The 22256-nt window shown below is 36.1% G+C and overlaps 2 protein-coding genes across 7 annotated transcripts; one reads left to right on the forward strand and one right to left on the reverse strand.

Annotated features, from left to right (window-relative positions):
• Positions 1-6590: 6590 nt before the first annotated feature.
• On the reverse strand, positions 6591-12607 carry LOC104897411 (serine/arginine-rich splicing factor RSZ21). Of its 6 annotated transcripts, XR_008969719.1 has the most exons (8): positions 12464-12578; positions 12219-12355; positions 11834-11922; positions 10517-10739; positions 9966-10113; positions 9073-9201; positions 8294-8903; positions 6591-6830 (listed from the first exon to the last, which is right to left on the reverse strand). XR_008969719.1 is itself a non-coding variant. In XM_057395391.1 (6 exons), exons 2-5 carry the CDS (start codon positions 12305-12307, stop codon positions 9969-9971), a joined length of 546 nt encoding a protein of 181 aa, XP_057251374.1. In that variant the 5' UTR covers positions 12308-12355; positions 12464-12578; the 3' UTR covers positions 8916-9201; positions 9966-9968. The 6 variants fall into 6 exon arrangements, 1 of the variants encoding a protein (XP_057251374.1); XR_790618.4 differs by having other exon boundaries at positions 6591-8903; positions 12219-12312; positions 12464-12607; XR_007275180.2 differs by having other exon boundaries at positions 6591-8903.
• Positions 12608-14932: 2325 nt separating this feature from the next.
• On the forward strand, positions 14933-21207 carry LOC104897412 (putative potassium transporter 12). The gene is made up of 9 exons (XM_010684283.4): positions 14933-15678; positions 16812-17040; positions 17130-17378; positions 17468-17518; positions 17953-18213; positions 18580-18632; positions 18727-18841; positions 18936-19190; positions 19709-21207. The coding sequence occupies exons 1-9, from the start codon at positions 15406-15408 to the stop codon at positions 20746-20748; spliced, it is 2526 nt and encodes an 841-aa protein (XP_010682585.1). The 5' UTR covers positions 14933-15405; the 3' UTR covers positions 20749-21207.
• Positions 21208-22256: the final 1049 nt, after the last annotated feature.

A 22256-nucleotide genomic window follows, 5' to 3' on the forward strand; every position in this document is an offset into this window, starting at 1 on the left:
AGAAAGCTGGATAGGAAGAAAGTCATCAGAGGGATTTTTCTCGCGTGGTGCTTGTGGGGTGAAAGAAATCGCTGGATTTTCCAACAACAATGCACGCCCAATAAAATGTTGGTTGACCGAGTGTCGAGATTAGCTGATGAATATGGATCCTACACTGCTCGTGTTTACAGCCACGTTGCTGCAGCTTCTAGTCCTAGTGTGAAGACGTGGCAACCTCCTCCACCAGGCGTGATTAAGCTTAACGTCGACGCCTCCTATGCTGATGTAGGATGGATTGGTTTGGGAGTGGTGGGGCGTGACTCTAGTGGTGCTGTGTTGTTTTCTGCTGTACGACGGATGAGAGCTTTTTGGAGTCCGGAAATTGCGGAGGCTAAGAGCATAGCCATGGCTATTCGGCTGGGCAAGGTTTTTGGTTATGATGACATTATTCTAGAGTCGGATTGCCAAGTGGTTATTAATCGCCTATCGAAGAGTGCCCTCTTTCTTTCGGATCTTGATATTATCCTTCATGAGATATTAACTTTTTGTATTTCATTTAAATCTATTACTTGGTCTCATGTTAAACGTGATGGGAATTTTGTTGCCCACCACTTAGCAAGGCTAGTCCCGTTTGGTGTTGAGCAGATTTGGGAAACCACTCCCCTCCGGAGGTGGCGCCCTATGTACTATTGGACAATTTGTCCTTAAGTTAATCTAGCTTGCTTTTCCCCTCAAAAAAAAAAAAAAAAAAAAGATACAAATCACAAACGCCAAACTTGTCAAGAAGAAGACAAAAAGATAAGGCCAACCGTGCATCTTGCTTCAAGATTTACCCGAAAGATACTCTTTAATTATTTTGTACGTCTTGCTTTAGCCTTAAACTTATGGTATTCAGTTATTCACATATATTTTGTACTTTTGGACGAATATAATAAAAGGCGTGTGTGACAATGTATATACGTATCACATCTGTTACTCTACTAGGATTGTCCAATGTGTACATAAGTCATGTTAATTAACAAAAGTAAAATTAGCTTGCAACAAATTTGAACCTGTGACCTCTTTGTATTATAACATGACACAATTACCATCTCAACCAACTTTTAATCATGCTTTAAATGTTCACAATAAAAATTTGAAGTACAATTTTGGAAAAGACATAATACAATAACAAGCCACCAGAGAATCAACCCTCTTGTTAAAAATAAATCCGGAGGCCATCGTTTTGCATTATGAAAAATAAAACCTCACTTACAGCACTACAAAAGTGGAAGTAAGGATTTGAAAATCAATAAAGATTAAAAAAATCTAAAAATTTATTTAGCATGGAAAATCTCATGAAGAACATGTTTCCCATTCCCAAAACTCAAAAGGACAAAATTTCTTTAAAAGACCAGCGAATTTCCTGACTCAGTGATCTTCAGTCACAAAATGATATTTTTCCAACTAAAAATCTCTTAGCTAACTCTATCGTCTATGCCCTATTATATACATCTTTTGTCGTAATAAACAAATAAAACTGCAACAGATTTTTATGCAACAATAGTTATTTAATCCTAAATTTTGGATTTCACGAGAAATGAACAAATCGAGTGTTCAAAGGCTTTTTCGAGGCAAAACAAATGTGACAAGCACCGGCGCAATGTTACAAGTCACGTCGGCATTCCAATGAGTGTTTAGGAGAAAATATTATCAGGCCTGGCGAAGTCCAAAAAGGTCCCAAAAACACCCAAAATTAAAGGTTATAATACAAGCTTTCATACTTTCCCGTGGCTCGAGATTCGGACGGCACGGGGTGCCATTTAGAAACATGGGATGTCATTGGAAAGAAATCAAGTGGCTTGGAACGAATATACGGATGCATTTACGTTCATTTTGAGGCAATTTTGGTTTCACCAGAAATGAACAAATGCAGTGTTCAAAAGCTTTTCGAGGCAATGCAAATGGTGCGAAATACCCACGCAACATTACAAGTCACGTAGGCTTTCCTAGGAACGTTTCAAGAAAATATGACCATGCCGTAGAAGTCCAAAAAATATCCCAAAAAAAGCCAATATTGAAAGTTATAATATACGCTTTCGGACTTCCCCGTGACCAGAGCTCCGAACGCCACGGGATGCCTCTTAGGGACCTGGGAAGTCATTGGAAAAGAGTCGTATGGCTTATAACGAATATGTGGACACCTTTATGTTCATTTCGAGACAATTTTGGGTTTCACGAGAAATAAACAAATGACTTGTTCAGAGGCTTTTCGAGCCAACACAAATGGTGTCAAGTACCCGCGCAACGTTACAAGTCACGTCAGCTTTCATATGAACGTTTCAGGAGAAAATATGGTCAGACTCGGAGAAGTCCAGACATGTCCCAAAAACAGCTAAAATTGAAGGTTATAATACACACGCTTTCAAACTTTTTCCCCTGCCCGAGCTACGGACGCCACGGGATGCCTCCTAGGAACATGAGAGGTCATTAGAGAGGAGTCATGTGTCTTCGAACGAATATGTGGATGCCTTTCGTTCATAACGTGAGATATTAATAATTTTTCTGCCAACTTTTCCTCCCATTTTTTGGTTGATTTTCGGATGCAGTTTTACAAAAATTGCATATGCTACTAAATGACATATAAGGTTTTTTCCACTAGTGCTTTTACGTTCATTTCAAGACATTTTGGGTTTTGACGAGAAATGACAAATTGGGTGTTTAGAAGCTTATCGAGACAATGCAAATGGTGGCAAGTACCCGCGTAACGTTACAAGTCACGTCGACTTTCCTAGAAACGTGTCGGGAGAAAATATGACCCGTCCCGAAAAAGTCAAAAAATGTTCCAAAAACAACAAAAATTGAAGTTTATAATACACGTTTTCGAACTTTCTCGAGTACCGAGTTCCGAACGCCACGGAATGCAAAAAGAGTCGGTCTTATTAAGAGACCGTCTTATGTGCAAAAAGAGTCGGTCTTATTAAGAGACCGTCTAATTTTAATTTTAATTTTAAATTAGGCTTTTTTTTTTGTAAGATAAAGGGGACTCAAATGAGTCTTATGAGATTTGATCCATACACCTCAGGGATTACAGATGGGAATCGATACCATTACTCCACCACCTCTACCTCAATTAAGCAACTATTCAAGTTTAACTGGTACTTGGGTCCAGACGTTGTCTCGGGTTGGTATTGTGTTTCCGAACTTGATATGCATTTTTTTCTATTCCCACTAAATTTATTAAGGAAAACTCAACATTTAAAAGGTACAAATATAATAATGTGAATACTTTAAGCATGATTAAAAGTTGGTTGAAATGGTAATTGTGTCATGCACAACAGCAAGAGGTCACGGGCTCAAATTTTGTCAACTAAAAAAAATGGTAGCATTTTGTATTTGTTTAAAAGGTCCGTTTTCGATAAACTTGAAACAAGTTAACTTTGGGGGTAGCGATGGGAAAGTATCAAGTTAACTTTGGGGGTAGCGATGGGAAAGTATCGGGCATTGATTGTAGTATTGTATAATCAGTCAAAATTCAAAACGTTGCAATTATAAAATATCCAAAATGATGATTGTCATAGACCTGTATCTCTCGTTATACCTCATTAAACTATGAATGAGAGAGCGACTATGGAAATGATAATCACATAAAGAGACTTCCTCTATTTGTTTTAGTTGCAAGATAGGAAGAAAATTTAGGAGACTCGTGTTATAGCCTGTGATGAGGTTGCAAACCTACAAATATAATTGCGTGTTAAATAAACTAGTCATAAAAAATAGGGCATTCTTGGTTTGAGCATATTCTATAATTGGAAACGATAGTTTTATTTTTCCAACTACTAAAGAAAAGTCTATAATCTCTATGCTATCATATGGGAATTTTGGATGAGTTAATGGGTAAACAACCAAAGACTATTCTCTGCTCATACTTCCTACGCATTTGGAGCTGTCCAAATGGAATGGTAGAAAGTACGGTTTTTTCACCAAATATCTCCGGCAAAAAAATTTATTCACCAAATACCTCAATTTTTTTCAAAATTCACCAAATACACCTAATTTCTAAAAAAATTCACCAGATACCCCAAAAGTTGACAGACGTTAGTCACCGTTAGTGTTTATTTACAAGTTTGCCCTAAGTCAACCTAATTAGCCCTAAGTCAACCTAATTAACCCAAAGTCGACCTAATTAACCCTAAGTCAACCTATTTAACCCTAAGTCAACCTATTTAATACTAAGTCAACCTAATTAACCCTAACTAACCCTAACCCACAACACCACCTCTTCCCCCACCACCCCTACCCCTACCCCTACCCCTACCCCACCCCACCTCTTCCCCCCACCCCGCCCAGCACCCCCTCCCCCTTTCCCCGCCCTCCGTAGCCCCCTCCCCTTCCCCTGCATCCGTCGCACAACCCCCTCCCCCTTTCCCTACCCCCCGCAGCCCCGTCCCCTTCCCCTGTAACCGCCGCACAACCCCCTCCCTTCCCCTTACCCCGCAAACGCTGCCCAACACCCTCCCCTTCCCCCGCAAACACCGCCAACCCGCTCTGAAATGATAAAAAAAATCGACTAAATGGTGCGCGAATGGACGAGGAGGGGGGTTGCGCAACGGTTGCGGGGAAGGGGAGGGGAGGGACGACACGACTGCAGGGGAAGGGGAGGGTAGGAGGCGGCACGACTGGCGGGGAAGGGGAGGCGAGGGGGGCTGGGGTTGTTGGGGGTGGTGGGTTAGGAGAGAGAGAGAGGGGGTTAGATTAGTTAGGTTTTTAGGATTTTTAGGTTAATTAAAATTTTTAGGGTTTTTTAGCGTTACTAATTAACACTAAGGACTAACGGAGTTAACTGCCGTTTGTCATTAAGGGCATTATTTGTCATTTTTTTTTAAATTTGGGGTATCTGGTGATTTTTTTTAAAAGTTAGAGGTATCTGGTGAATTTTGAAAAAATTTGGAGTATTTGGTAAATAAATTTTTTTTGTCAGGTGTATTTGGTGAAAAAACCGTAGAAAGTACATAGTTCGAGAGCTATCCTTCATTATTCATTAAGGCGATATTTAATTCGCTGAAAAACATTTTCAACGGAAAATAGTAATATCCATGACAAATATTTTCCATGTGAAAAACACATTTGCAAATTGGTTATCCTGTTTAAGTGTCTCAATGCAAGCGAAGTCGAAAAGGAAAGCATATGTCGAATTAATGTGAGGAGATTGATTTACGAAAAAATTCACAAGAAAGAACTCAACTATTACCCATTTTCTTTTATAAATCCCAACTATGAATTATTCCGTACAAGTCTCAAATTTACTATCTTATAATTTTCATAGGTCATGAGTTACTTATAACTGATTTAGAAGGTAAGATTTTTAAATGTTTACCATCTTCGAACGCTTTCAGGAAGTGACAAAGACCTATAAAATGGACCCAACATTTAAAAATTTTACCTTTTAAACCGTTTATAAATAATTCAGGATTTATAAAAGTCACAATATGGTAAACTTGAAACCTTCAAAGAATTATCCATAGTTGGGACCTATAAAAAAAAAAGGATAATAGTTGGACCTTATGTTGTGAATTTCTCCTGGATAATAGTTCAAACGCTTTCAGGAAGTGAAAAAGACCTCTAACATGGGGCCACCATTTGAAAATCTTACCTTTTAAGCCATTTATAAATAATTCAAGACTTATAAAAATCACAATATGGTAAACTTGAAACCTTCAAAGAATTATCCATAGTTGGGACCTATAAAAGAAAATGGATAATAGTTGGACCTTCTGTTGTGAATTTCTCCTGGATAATAGTTCGAACGCTTTCAGGAAGTGACAAAGACCTATAAAATGGGGCCAACATTGAAAAATCTTACCTTTTAAACTGTTTATAAATAATTCATGACTTATAAAAGTCACAATATGGTAAACTTGAAACCTTCAAAGAATTATCCATAGTTGGCACCTATAAAAGAAAATGGGTAATAATTGGACCTTTTGTTGTGGATTTTTCCTTGATTTACTTTTGGCAAATGATCATCATATATAATCATTAGTTTTAGGGAAAATTTCAAAAACCTACCTTTTATAATCAATTTTTAAAAAAAAACTACCTTATATAACAAATTCCTTTCAATATACAGTCACCGTAAGTATTCTTACCTATAAGGCTAACGAGAAAAGAAGAGAGAAACAAAAGAGGAAGAAAGAAAACAATTTACACTGACTCAATTATTAGTTAATAAACCCCATTTATGATAAAATGATAATATATTAAAACAAATTTATTATATAAGAAAATGGTTTTTTGAAATTTTTTTGTTATAAAAGAAAATTTTATGAAATTTTCCCTTAATTTTATTTATATATTCTCTCTTGTGATTCAAATTTCCTAAAACATCTCCTTCTCCACCGATCACACTCCACATCTCATCTTATGTTCCAGTCACTCTCTTAGGTGCTTCAGGAAGCACTATGGAGGCTTTGCATCTTTGTCTACATCGCCAAATCTAAAATGTATCAATTAATTATAGTGCTAATTACGCTAGAGCTTAAAAAAAATTGTACGTTAGAATCTACTTTCACAATACCAAAATGCAGAATATGTGGTAATTAAAATTACATAGTAATCTATCAGCTGAAAACTCAAATGAACAGATTAAGTTTAGAAGTTGGAGCTCAAGACCGCCCTGCTTTTGTTTTCATTTTATGCACAAACTATATTAAGGATCCAAAAAGGTCTCAACAAGTTTTGGGACAAACTAGCACGCCAAACTTACATCTTGACAAAAATATCAATTGTAAGCTTTCAAATATGAAAACAAAATATGGAGATCAACCGGGCCTTCGATGATCCACCTCCATATCGAGACCAACTTTCTCAGGCTATCCACAAACCGTTGAGTTGGAGTTAAAAAGGTTACCAAAGAAAAGATTGTCCCAAACATTCACATAAAAGATGTAACAAGCTCTAGTTTCTTCATAATCAAGGTAAAAAGCTCGAACACAACGCACTCTCATACATCAGGCAGAAAATGCAAACAGGAAAGATAGATCTTCAACCCTGGATATGTGTCTGTCACTTTTATGTCATACACATTTAGTATTCAGCATACAAACATTCACATAAAAGATGTATCAAGCTCTAGTTTCTTCATAATCAAGGTAAAAAGCTCAAACACAACGCACTTTCATACAGCAGGCAGAAAATGCAAACGATCTTGAACCCTGGATATGAGTCTATGTCACGTTTATGTCATACACATATTTAGTAGTCAGCATAAAGAACAGTAAAACTCTAACAAGCCCTTTCTAATCGAGAAATCATGACAAGTGCAGGTGAATCTCAAATCTACTGAAACATATAAATAACACATGTGGCACCATGGTGGTGTTTGCAACTTTTGGTATAAGGTCATATATTGAGGTATTAGTAGTTCATTTGAGAGTAATTTTGCATGGGCCATGTCAATGTCCAAGACTTCAAGAGCAATAATTGGAGAAGAAACACATAACTGGAGGTCAAGATCCATTACCATATACTTCCTCCGTAACACAATAGATGTTACACTTTCGAAAACACACTTTTCTAGGCAAATTTTTGAAGAGGAGAGAGATAGAGAGAAAGAAAAAAGGGGACCCATGTGATAGGAGAGAGATAGAGAGTGATTGTTGCCTAAAAAGGAAGTGTAACATTTATTTTGTTACAACCATATTTAGAAAGTGTAACATCTATTTTGTTACGGAAGAAGTATATGAAACGTTCCATGCAACACACGAGCTCATTAACATACCTCCACTTACGACCTTACCAAACAAGACAATAAGAGCTATTTCCCAAAATATGTGTGCTTCAGTTTCATATAAGCCCAGTAATCACGCTACTATTCCATATTAACCCTTCAAAGTTACTCGGAATTTCCGCATAATATCATTTTGCAATGACATTTATTGTAGTCCTAGTAAACACCTGAGTTGAAGACCTTAATTATTCCACATATTACGAAGGAACAAAGTATCAAAGTGTTCAACTATTTGCACTTCACTTGCTCCGCTAATTTGTGGTACCAGTCTATTGCACCAAAATGTATTACAACCTTCCTTGGTCAAACCATAAGAAATACCTTACGGAAAATTCTACTAATGGATGCATCTTCGATTGAGCAAGCAACCAAAATTTTAAATGAAATGACTGAAAGCATCAGTCATGTTCACATAATAATGTCTGAACATTCAGTTTCACATATCACACAAATGTTGAAGACAGATCAGAGACAAAGGAACACATTTGGCAACACAAGCAAGTAACAAGCAGGCGAAAAAGGAAAAGGGGAAAAAAGGGACCTTACCTGCTGAAGGACTTTCACTGATGTCCTGCAAACTGCGCAGGAATAAATGTTATTTTGCCCAAAGGACAAAGGAATTGGAGGAGTACTTTTTACCAGGTCACAAGAAGAAGCAGGGAGATCAAGTCCATAAAGAACCCCTGAGAAGTATGTTGCGACTCTTAGATGTTCAGGCAAAGGGGGGATGTACTGTTTACTTCTCAACTCTTAAGTGCACTATGAGAAGTACGTTGTGACTCTTAGATGTTCAAGCAAAGAGGCATGTGCTGTTTACTTCCTTTTCAACTCTTTTTGACTTTTGAGTTCACTTTTACAACATCCAGAAATAGAACTCCTGATTACTTCTGTGGCACTCACAATCAAGCTATGATGAAAAGATTAAGAGGTCTCATCTTCTTCGAAAGGCTAGCACAGTATCAGTGGTCTAAGTAGAGCAGCTCGGTCGTAGATGATGAGATTTATAAGTTCGAGGGCAGCCAAACAACTGAGGTTGCAGATTCAGGATGACATGAAGCTAAGAAGTAGAAGCGACGAAAACTCGATAAGCAGATGACGATGCAGACAAAAAATGGAGCAAGCTAAGCAGTAAGTGTCGAAACGATGCCGTTGCATCCTAAACCACACCTCACAAAAGAAAATATGAACTTTTAGTCTTTCAGAACACCAACTTTACAGAGATTATAAACATACTAAGAAGATTAGATGTATGTGAGAAGAAACAGCTGATGATCACAAAACAAGTACAAAAAGGATAGAAAATGGCAATCATAACAAAAACCTACAACATAGGCGTAGAGAGCAAGTTGACGCAAAAGAGAAATCCAGTAATATCAAGCCACCATTCCTATTAGTACTATTGTTGCCAACTGCTGCCTCCTAAAAGCTCCATCAACATTAACCTGCATCAAACACTGCAATAAAAGAAAATTTTACAAGACTAGAAGCACAAAATGTGCTAGAAGATGTAATCAGCAATACAAGCTATAATGGTAAGTTCGGGGCCCACAGGATTGCGTGTGATTCTATGCTACAACATATTTTAGATGTGCTACCAAAGTGCAGCGAGGAGAACATACAATTGATATCCTACATACATATGTTACTCAGACTGTTCAAGTGATACTAAAGAATTCCTTTCAGTTCCGACCTTTTAAAAATACAAAAATAACAAAGAAATTGGAATTTCCAATTTGACAAAATAAATCTCACGGCCTAAGTGAATTTCATCGTTCACATTACAACTCGTCTTAGAAAATTTAAGTTCTGTTTGGTTGGGAACAAATCATTTTCCAGGAAAAAAGTTTCTCATTATCCTTCATTTGTTTTGTAGGGGGATGAAGATAATTTTCCATGGGATGAAAATAGGTTTTCCATGGGTGGAAGATTGTTGTCTTAATGGAAGAAAATATTTCTTGTTTGCATAGATGGAATGCCGCATTCTCCATTCATCCCTATTCCTTATCTCTCTTTCTCCCCTACCCTTCATTTTTTCAATGTTCCATTATCTCTTAACTTTCTGTTAAGGAACCAAAGAAAATAAATCCTTGAAGCCAATTTCCAATGAGCTACAATTTCCATATAAAATGAACACTCAAATTGCCATTACCAGCAAATGGACATAAATCAATCAGAATAACAAGGCAAGAAGCTACAGGATGTGGAGAACTTCACATACCCATTAGCCATAAGGTGAGATACGGCGAACACGACGATATGGTGGTGACCTACTATAGCTTCGACCACGACGATATCCAGGCGATATGCTACGTCTTTTTGGTGGTGACCTCCTTCCTCTTGGGCTATAACCACGAGGGCTATAGCTCCTGCCAAATGATGGACTCATGAGATCAATTCTCACAAAATAAAAGAAATGCCAAACAATTTATGAGACCTCCGTAAGATGGTAGTCCGAACAAATCCATTGGTTCTATCAATAGTAAAAATAAAAAAAATAAAAATAGTGGGACATTTCTCTCATCAATTAACGAAATCATCTTATTGATCGTTTACTACCCATATATTACCCACAACTACCCGTGCCATGGGTTCATACAAAAATGCCAATAACTAGATGCACATACGTTGATGTCCCCCAACCCCCAAAGTGAGCTTCAGCTATAGATTGCACAAAAGCCGCCCAGAACACTAATAGAAAGTATCAAACACAATAACCATACACGCAAAAGGAACAAAAGAAAAAGCATTTACAGTATCTAAAATGCAAACCTGCGGCCATAACCAGGACTTCCACGATGACGAATAGGGGAAGGACTTCGACGCCGTCCACCACCTATCCCTCTTGAACCAAATCGCGAGCGACATTCCCGAGCAAAATGACCAGGTTCACCACATTCATAGCATTTCATATCCTCACCCCCACGCCCACGTCCACCGCGGCCGCCGCCACCCTTCGCATTATGGGACAATTCCACTCGCCAGCCATTCCTTCCTGTTTTAAAAGCTGCTTGTGAGTCCAATTAAAACAGCCGATGTTGGAACATCACATGAAGAATACTTGGTAATTCAAATTTATAATTACTCCTTTTTCTTATAGTTGTATAAAGGCATTGAACTAATAACCCACTTTGACCATGTCTTTTCACTAATATATACTTCCTCTGTTTCACAATAAGTTTTCCTTATTTGGAATAATCACAATAAGTGAAACCAAGTTCCAAATAGTAAAAAAAGTTCACTCTTATTACAAATTTACCACCAAAGAGTAAGAGGGGGACCACAACTTCAATACTTCTTCACTCTACTTTATTGTGGCCCCAACGTTCTCTCTGTAAATTCCTTGGTAACTCCCCAAAGAGTTAGAGATATTAATGGTAAAAGTGGTGCATCGCAAATGTAAATGTCAAATGGTACAACTAAAAAACAAGAGGAAGTATATTATAGAGAGCTTCAGGTTCACATTGAAACCAGGACAATTGAAACATAAGGTCAGCATTTAAATGTCCATCAAATAAAAGCAAACCCTACAAAGAAGACATATTGACAAGGACATAGTCAACAAGGAAACTTTCATGCCACTCTATAAGGTATTGAAGTCATCCTTTCAGCTATTGATATGTTCATGTACAGTGAACAAATTAAAAAAAAAGAACTCAAAGACAAAATTTGATATAAGTGGTAGGTACAGCAAAACTATTAAAGAATCAAGAACAGCAGAAACACAACAAAACATAATTAGCTGAAACTCTACAATAACGTTCAATCCTCCTGTTTAAGTTGGCAACGTTAATTTCCCCGGGTTTGGAATACATGCACAGCTGGACATTAAGCTATCAACAATGCGAGCCAAATTTAATTTTACATAATATAGCACAATCACTGCCAGAAAATCACCAATCATACATGACAAAAACAACTACGTAACAGCAGAACAAGGACAAAGCCGGATGAATTAAGATATCAAAAGGAATAAAATTGAAAAAAAATGTATCATCCATTCAGCTACATATGACTCAAGTCTAGCATTCAAATCCGCCACCTTATTACAATCTTAAGAAATAAAGGTAAATCGATAAGAAGAGCTACCATCAAGAGCGTGAATTGCATCAAGTGCATCCCTTTTGTCATCAAACTCAATAAAGGCATAGCCGGGTGGCCTTCGGGCGACCCATACACTGCATCATCATCATCACACGCTAACATAAGAAACCAAAATTGATACAAGACAATTCAAAAGCTTTATAAACAACCACAATGAATTCTAAATCAATCTTCCATCAAACAACAGCATAATCGATTAAACCCCGGTTAAAAAAGGGCTAAATTACACATATATAAGCTGAAACGTAAACACTAATATCTCAATAAGTCATCAATTATCAATTATCCCATTTCTATAAGCTATTCAAATGAGAATATAAGAACAAGTGAAAATTTATCGAAAAAAACAAAGGAATAATAAATATTGAACCTCCGAAGAACGCCATAAACTCGAAATTCATCCTCGAGCTCGCGTTCAGTGACATGAGGATCCAAATTACCAACGTAAACTCGTGCCATTTTTCCTGCAATTTTAATACCTGAAAAAATTAGATGATGATTCAACACCTATAATCAAAACAAACGAAAAATTAGATAGATAATATAGATGATTTTTGCCATTAATTGAAGGAATTGAAGATGAAAAGAAACGAGAGGAAGTGAGGAGAAAGAAACCTTAGGGTTTCGACTTTCGATCAGAAAGGGGGAAATCTCGTGTTTGCAATTAGCAAAAGTAGCAGTTTTAATTTTTTTGAGAGACGAGTTTAGTAACCGATTTTTTAATCAACTACTAATATTTAACGAATTACTAATATTTAACGAACTTCATCGTGTAGAGTTATTTCAAAACTAGTTTTATATGCACACGATGTGTGCGAAAATAAATAGGAAGTTATTTTTTAGGGGACTTAGAAAATTAAATTAATTGTTAATTATATATAATAAATTAGAAATTTTTGAATTGTTGACAGTTTTCTTTTTGTAATGTTTTTTTTATTATCTTTTTTTTACTTTTTCAATTAATAGGTAGTTCCCTTATCTATTTTTACTTTTTTTATTTTTTAATTAATGTAAGTAGTTACTTCTTTTCTTTTCTTTTTCTTTATTCTATTTTTTGGTGCCCTACCCCTTTTAACATATAGAACTAGTCTTACATGCACGCAATGCGTGCGATAACGTATGATAACAAATGAAGTAGTAAATAAAATTAATTGGGTAGAAAAAATGTCTTTATATTTTATTTTCTCAAAAAACTGATGTTCAGTTTAAATGTCCTACTTTCCCCCCTTTTTCTATTCAAATGAAAGAGTTAGTTATCCTCTATTTTTTTTTCTTTTTTTCCTTTTTCTATTTTTTGGTGTCCCCCATGTGTTGCCTTATATAATAGAGATTTTAGAGGATCTCAACCGGTAAATAATGGATTTATAATAGCGATTTTTTCTTTTGTTGATCAATAAATGCATAGCTTTGGTTTTTTATATTAACCTTTGTTTTTAAATAGATGTAACAGTTTTATTTTTATATTTGCCAACGCTTAACTTTAACCATTAATATATCTAATTATGTAATTATAAAAGTTATAAAAAGTTGATGTTATGAAAATATTCATTGAAACACATTTAACAATATTTAATATGATCATTTTTGCTCTTATATATTGGTATTAAAAAAAGGTCAAAGTGAGGTGTGTGAATATTGCAAAAGTCAAAGTGTTGCATTTAAAAAAGAAAAAGATAAAGTATTATTTACGTAATGATAGTGACTTTGTTGAGTTAGAAATTTGTAAAGATAAATGTTTTTTTATTTAGAGTTCGGTTATGTGAAAGTATTTGTTAATATAGACATATACCGTTAATCCGACCCGAACACCCGACCCGAGGCTCGTTCTCCCACCCGAAAATAATGACTAGAATAGAAATGAAACCCCCTCCTGGCTTTCCACTAGAAGAATAACAATCTTGCCCTAATCTGACCCCACCCTGGGCTCGATCCCAAAGTAAAATAAATCGAATATGACCTGAATCGGGAGTGACCCAACCCCAATGACCCGATAATGACGATCCGACCCCGTCCCGAAAATTGTCATATTAGTTACTTTTAAAACAAATTTAAGGAAAAATCGTCATGAGATACTATATATGATTTAGCCACTGTTAATTAATTATCTAACTTACTCTCATTAGTGTTATATGTGGTTTATTTATTTGCGAGATTGAAAACCCGATTCAACCCGATCCAGCCTAAGCTATTTAGACACGGCCCGATATGATCCAAAATTTCATGGTGGTATTTCCGAACGTGCTTGACCTGAGTGCAACTCGAGCACAAAGTTGACCCGACTATGACCTGACCCGTAATGACCAGACTTGTATGAGTCGTTTCACTCATCTCGTTCAAAATATTAATTTGAAGATTGCCTTCGTTTCATTATAATTACATCAATTTGTGTTTGTTTTGATAATACAAACATAATTGTACAGTAATAATGTAGATTTAATCCATATGTTGACGAGGTGGAATAGTAATCACATTCTGGTTGAATTTGAAAATTTTACTAAACCTCCACCTCCTATAAAGTTTGAATAAGTTTCACAATTTTTCGAATTTGAATCAACTATTTTTGATCAGAATCCACTCGGATTCGGGTCAACGTGACCGAATTATTTTCCCTTATAAAGTTAATAACACGAGGAAATCAGTCTTTTTGACCCATATTATACACTTGATTATCAGTTACCACAAATGAAAAATTGATAACATCATTCATCTTTTTTTTGTTAAAAGAAACAACAAGATTATATTAGATTGATGAATAAGGATCATCCTCCCCTCCCAACCCCAAAAAAATCTTACTATTATTCGTCAAAATGATCCCCTATCTTATCTCAAATATGGTAGAAACTAGAAAATCATCCGAGCTACTTGGAAAAAAAAAATTATGAAATTGAAGTCACCATTTTAGCTCAACCAATCATGGTCAAACCTTTTCAATTTATTTCATAATTTATATAGTGTCTCCTAGTACTACTGAGAAAGATTGTGACAGGACTATAATTATACTGACGTGTCCACCTCTAATTGGGTGGCTGAAACCGTCAGTTATTACCATTCTTGTACTCCTCTCCCTTACAATGACGCATTACTCTTGCTAACTCCCCACTCTCCAATTATTGCCATTACTAAATTTCATCACATGCCCTTCAATTTCCCAAGAGATAAGGAACTCAAAAATCAAAACTTTTTTGTTTTTATTGATGCCATTTCTATAAATTGATGCAAAAAATTTGTTCTTTTGAAGAAAAACTAGATTTTGGGTTGTAATTGTAATCTCTTATCATGTTTTGATGCCATTTCTCTAAGTAGATGAAAAACATTTGTTCTTTTGAAGAAAAACTAGATTTTGGGTTGTAATCTTTTATCATGTTTTGATGCCATTTCTATAAGTTGATAAAAAAAATTGTTTATTTGTTGAAAAACTAGACTTTGGGTTGTAATCTTTTATCATGTTTTGATGCCATATCTATAATTTGATGAAAAAAATTTGTTCTTTTGAAGAAAAAAACTAGATTTTGTGTGGTTGTATTTTTTATATCTATATAATTTTTGTGGGTGAAAAAATGGTAGGAAAAGAGATAGTAGTAGAAGAGAGTAGTAGTAATTTGAGGTGGGTAGGAAGTGGTGGAAGTGGAACATCAAGGTGGGTAGATGGAAGTGAAGTGAGTTCAGAAGATGCACCAATTTGGTCAAGATTAGAGGAAGATGAATTCAAGAAAAGATATGGTTCACCTTCTGGTTCTGTTAAAAGAAGGCTTGTTAAGAAGGCTAAAAGGGTTGATTCTTTAGATGTTGAAGCTATGCAGATTGCTGGAGCTCATGCTCATCATTCTAAGGTTTTAATCTTGTTGTTTCATAACTTTTTTGATGTTTGATTTTGATATTTCATAGATGATTTTGTGGAGTAGGATTACTAATTTACTTTGGGTGTTTTCTTTGACGAATTTGTTTATCGAACTAATCTGAACTTATTAGAACTCATCTGAATAAGGCCGGTATTGTGTCTATTGGAACTTAAGTAAACTTGTTGGAACTTTGGGTGCGAACTTATCTGAATTGAACTTATTTGAAATTAATACGTATTCTTATTGTAGTTGTGAATTGAATTTGGATAGCCCTTTAGAGAGAAATTGAGCATGGAAGTGTTACGGAACTTGGAAAATTTTCTGATGTTGTCCTGTCGAATTGGTAGTTATTATTTAGAGTAATATGTGTAAAAATTTTAAGGATTTGTAGAAGTTAAGGAGATAGGGGGGGAATGAGGCAATAGTGACTATGGTCTGTTGAGATTTCTGGGCATTGTAGGCAAGTGAGTGGGAAATTTTTGATTAGGTGTGGGGATATATTTGTGCTTTTTGGTTGATTAATACTCTCTCCGTTTCAATATGATAAACCACATTTTTAAGGTCAAACCATGTCAACTTCAACCATCGCTTGGTGATTTTGATAGTAATCAGGATAAGATTATGATCTTCTGAAGAAGTTGTAGTTTTTGTACACCATAACTTGATGCAACTAAAGTCTAAAAGACAAACTAATTAGTTGTCACATGCAGCTTTACCTAGTTCATTGTACAAGAATGGATAGAGGGATACAATTCGCTACTGAGTTTTGCTATACAGACCAAACTATACCACTTTCATGTTCTAATTTGTATTTCTTTGATCGGAGTTTGTAGATTTAGCGAATTAGGTAACACTAGTCATATGTCAAAGTGTCTGTTTGACCATTAATATCTTAAATTGGGAACTGTTATTTTGCAATGGAGGATCTAGAAATTTTGATTCATTATCAGTTCTTTTTTGAAGTTATAAACATGGTTCTTTGACTTTGAAATGACTAAATTATTCTCATAGTGCTTAGGCTTGGAGGTGATCCTAATATGGGATATATTTGCCTGTGAGCAAACTTTGGCAACTTCTTAAATCTAGTGGCTGTGTTATTGAATACATTTTAATTCATTGTACAGGAGTTCTCTACATGGCACACTCTCGCCTTGGCATTCCAAACTCTTGGTGTGGTGTATGGTGACGTGGGTACGAGCCCTCTATATGTCTTCACTGACGTGTTTAGCAAGGTGCCTATAACATCAGAAATCGATGTTCTGGGGGCATTGTCTGTTATACTGTATACAATAACTCTTGTACCCTTAGCGAAATATGTGTTTGTAGTGCTTAAAGCTAATGACAATGGTGAAGGTACAAGATTTTCCAACTTTCTTTCTGACTTGTTTGTTTTGTCAATAGTTATTTCATGTCTACAAATAACTGGCAATTATTGGCTGCAGGAGGGACATTTGCACTATATTCACTTATAAGCAGGTATGCCAATGTCAGTATGATTCCAAATCGCGAACAAGCTGACCAACAGATCTCTAGCTATAAGCTTAAACTACCCACTCCGGAACTTGAAAGGGCTTTGAGCATAAGAGAGATTTTGGAAAAGAAAGCCTCTATGAAGACCCTTCTGCTATTTTTGGTTCTCACTGGAACTTCATTGATTATAGGGGATGGTATCCTGACTCCAGCTATGTCAGGTATGTACTAATCTAAAAGCTATAGGTTATGCTTCTTTGCTATTTAGCTTGCTATTCGTATTGTATCGTTTGCTGCTTTTTGTGTGCAGTTATGTCAGCTGTGAGTGGTCTTCAGGGTGAGATTAAAGGATTTGGTACCAGTAAGTATATGTTCCTTGTGTAGATACAGTAGTGTTTCATTTATCAAGCTCTATAAGCTGGACTTACATCTTATATAGAGTAAGAAGGTTATGTCATCTTCTCGCAATGTGCCATCCCCTAACACATCTTGCAGTTACTTCAACTGCCTGTATTCTGCATTTTGAGAAGTCTATGAGCTTGTACAAAATGTTGAATCTGAATATTCCATTTTATTATCTGTTGTAGATACAGATACTACAAAACAATTGTAAAAATCAAGATCATGGTGATGTTAGGGGGGTTGATTCATCTGACATATGATCAAATAAAAGGTTTTGGAAAATTCACATGTTGATTTGGTCATGGTATCTTTGGATAGGATGTGGTAGTTTTAACTCTCCAGTGGATGAGCTTCGTATGGACTGACTGACATTCTGCTGTGTTGTATTGGCAGATGCTACGGTCATTGTTTCAATGATCATTCTGATTGGGTTGTTTAGCATACAGAGGTTTGGGACCAGCAAAGTTGGTTTTTCATTTGCTCCTGCGCTGTCACTGTGGTTCTTTTCTTTGGCATCTATAGGAATCTACAACCTCTTCAGATATGATGTAACGGTATTAAGGGCCCTCAATCCAGCTTATATCTACCTTTTCTTTAGGAAGAATGGTATCCAAGCATGGTCAGCTCTTGGCGGCTGTGTTTTGTGCATCACAGGTGATTTAAATAGTATTTTTGGTTGTGATTGCCATGAAGTTAGCAACAGATATAATTTCTACTTGACTTCTTTAATAAGTCAAATTGTTGTCGTTCTTTGTACCATCATTCCTTCAATTGATCACTGCTGCATAATTAGTATGACACATTTCCTATTGTTTTGGCTGCTGCAACTAATCCCCTTGGTTCTTTCTTAACCAGATTAAGTTGTTTTAATTCAGAGAAAAATTCCTAACAAGTTGTGTCTGAAAGCCTAAAGAAATGCTGTTTCTTCTCAGAATGCTGAATTACTTTTCAAGAAGTTTATGACGTTCTGTTAACTTGCCTATGCTAACATTGTAATTTGTTGGAGCTGTGTGATCGCAGGAGCTGAAGCAATGTTTGCTGATCTAGGTCACTTTTCTGTACGATCCATTCAGGCAGGTCTTTCTCAGTTGCATGGAAGTGAAACTCTTCCGAATTTCTATTACTACTCCTGCTTATCTTAATATCTCTTAATATGATGACTTGCAGATTGCATTCACTTGTGTTGTGTTCCCCTGCCTTGTGTTAGCTTACATGGGCCAAGCCGCGTTTTTGATGAGGTTTCCAGCCTCATCTGAACGAATATTTTATGAAAGCGTACCAGGTAACCCTTGAAATTGATGAAGTTACTACACTATACTATCTTCTTGGATCATATGGGCTTTTTGCTGACACTTCCATTGTTTCTTGCCATGTAGAAGGACTTTTCTGGCCAGTCTTTGTGATTGCTACACTAGCTGCTGTTATTGCCAGTCAGGCCATGATATCTGCTACCTTTTCAGTCACGAAGCAAGCCATGGCCCTGTCATGTTTCCCGAGGCTGAAGATAATTCACACCTCGAAGAAACTGATGGGTCAGATTTACATCCCTGTCATCAACTGGTTCTTGATGGTTATGTGTCTTGTAGTGGTTGCAACTTTTAGAAATACCACAGACATAGCAAATGCATATGGTAAGCATCTTTGTCTTACCTCTTGCACGTCTACAAATGATCAAATCCACTAATCCCACTTTAATTGCTCAAGTTATTAGCATTTATCCCTGATGCAGATTGATTTAAGAAAGTATTTCTTAGACAAGCGAAGATAAAAAAGTGGCATAGCACTAGATAAGAAAGTATTTAAAGTGCGTCTTGAGTAATATTTTCTTCTGTACTTTATATGTCACTCTTGCTCTTCAATTTGCCTTGGATACTTGTGTCGGATCTCTGACACTCCAGCATGGGTATGGATACTTCGAAACATCATTTGGAGTTAATATCATGGAAAAGCCATTCATATAGGTGTCGGACACTTAGATGCAAACCCATGTCCGATATGGCATAGCTACATTTGGCTAGAGGCTTGAGTCGTAAAAGAAGCACCGCATATAGTGACTGTTCGATAAAAGTACATGTACTTGAAGCTTATTGCATATGCCATATGTGTTAGAAGAAGAATTTCTGATGGCATAACCATAATATAATTTCAGGCATTGCCGAAGTTGGAGTCATGCTGGTGAGTACAACCTTGGTGACAGTGGTGATGCTATTAATCTGGCAGACTAATATATTCATAGCTCTCGCTTTCCCTATCATATTTGGATCAATTGAGCTCATTTACTTGTCAGCAGTCTTATCGAAAATTTTGGAGGGTGGTTGGCTTCCTTTAGCTTTTGCTTCCTGCTTCTTACTAGTAATGTACACCTGGAACTATGGAAGTGTTCTCAAGTATCGGAGCGAGGTGAGAGATAAAATCTCCATGGATATCATGCATGAACTTGGATCCACTCTTGGAACTGTAAGAGTCTCGGGGATTGGATTAATCTACAACGAGCTTGTTCGTGGAGTTCCATCCATATTAGGGCGATTTCTTCTAAGCCTTCCGGCCATTCACTCTACCATTATCTTTGTTTGCATCAAATATGTCCCTGTTCCTGTAGTACCTCAAGAAGAACGGTTTCTCTTTCGAAGAATTTGCCCTAGAGACTACCATATGTTCCGTTGCATTGCTCGTTATGGTTACAAAGATGTTCGTAAAGAAGACCATCATTTATTCGAACAACTATTAGTTCAAAGTCTTAAAAATTTTCTGAAAAATGAGGCTCGAGATTTTGCTCTTGAGGCTGACTTGAATGATGAACTGGATATTGATAGTGTCTCAGTAAGATCAAGGGATGCAGACGCTACTGATGATGTTGCAGATGAGCTGCGAACTCCATTGATGCATGATCAACGACTAGGAGAACCAAAAGCACTGAAATCAGAAGAGAACACGGAGAGTGTATTGTCATCAGAGGATGATCCTAGCTTAGAGTATGAATTCTCTGCTCTTCGCGAAGCTGTAGATTCAGGTTTCACATACTTGCTTGCAGATGGAGATGTTAGAGCAAGGAAAGATTCTTTGTTCCTTAAGAAGTTGGTCATCAATTACTTCTATTCTTTCTTGAGGAGAAACTGTAGGAGAGGTGCTGCTGTGCTGAGGGTTCCACACATGAATGTCATAGAAGTTGGGATGACATACATGGTTTGATTTGTGTTTATATCGTCTGGACGTCTAATGTTGCACACAGGCTGCAAGAGTACGATTTTCAACATATATATATAGCTCGAAAATTTTCAAAGTTCCTTGGAACCAGAAATATCTGATGTTATATGGTCGACAAATACAACAGCTACTTTCCCGTCAAATAATGGAGGAGGTTGCTTACGTAGAATTCCCTATAGGATATGGAACTTTGTATCCATTATAAGTTTATAGGTAGTTATGGCTTCACCAAACTACCACTAGGAGGAAATGATCTATGATGCTCGATTGATTGTTTACAAGTTCTTGTTCATGCTTGTTGAAGTTAGCTGTTTTGGTCTAGTCTTTAGGCATGGTATGGTGGTGTAACTGGTGTTGTATTGTTTTATTCTTCATTACATTTTAAGAAAGGATTATTCTTTCAAAAAGTACATATTATATGCAATAAGGATACTTATTATTCAATGATGGATCATTAAGCATAGGATGGTTTATTCCCTAGACATTCATCAATATACTAATTCCAACCCATCCTCCCTTTTTTAGTTGTAAATATTTTGATTTTCGCGTTCTGTAATACCCAACCTTAATCATGAATATCTTCAATTACCTAATTAGTAAAAAATTTAAAAATAAGTTGATATCTTTACATAAAACCAACAACATATTACATACTTAACTTTTATTTTTACTGCTAATATTTTACATACTAATATTTACTTTTAATTGCTCACGATGTATGGTCAAAATTATTGTAAGCATAATGTAAAAGTCGAAGTATTAAAACTACAAAAAGAAAAAAAAAAAAAGAACTTATCACTTTAAAATACGTGTTCACATCTTTCTGGGACGAAGAGAGTATCATTAAGTATGTAGTCGTATTTGGTACGTAAAACTCTGTTTTGTTCATGCAAGGAAGATACCTGCACAAACATGTCAATGAGCTTAGCTGATGTATGTTTGTTTTTCGATTATTTTTGATTTTGTATTGGAGATTTGAATACGAAACTCTTCTGCCTCATTTGGCTTTTGCCCCCTTCTCATAATCAAGGGTTGAGGAAAATAAGAAAAAAAATAAGAGGCAAATAAGCATGATTTGCAAATTATTTTAAGTTGTTCTTCACGAGAAATACCCCTTTCAAGTCAGTTATACCATTCCTTCTATTCTTACTTGGTAACCAGTTTCAATAGTATATTGACTTATGTTTATTGAATATCGAGTTAAACCAAAACCCTTATTGATTTTAATACACAATAAGACACCATTCACTTCATTTCTGTTCAGTAAATATGATTTGATTTGTAAATGAAAGTTGTTAAATATTTCCTCCGATTCATTATACATTACTCCTTTGCTTTAGGCACAAAGTCATAAAACAAAGTAAAGGTGGACTGTTAGAAAGATATTAATGTAGGGTTATAATAAAACATATATGATCGATGGTTCGAATTGCTTAGATGTGATAGAAAGTAATGGGTGATTTATAGTTATAGATGAAATATGGTGTGGACCG

The sequence above is a fragment of the Beta vulgaris genome, chromosome 6 (genome assembly GCF_026745355.1).
Source record: "Beta vulgaris subsp. vulgaris cultivar EL10 chromosome 6, EL10.2, whole genome shotgun sequence".
NCBI lineage: Eukaryota > Viridiplantae > Streptophyta > Magnoliopsida > Caryophyllales > Amaranthaceae > Beta > Beta vulgaris.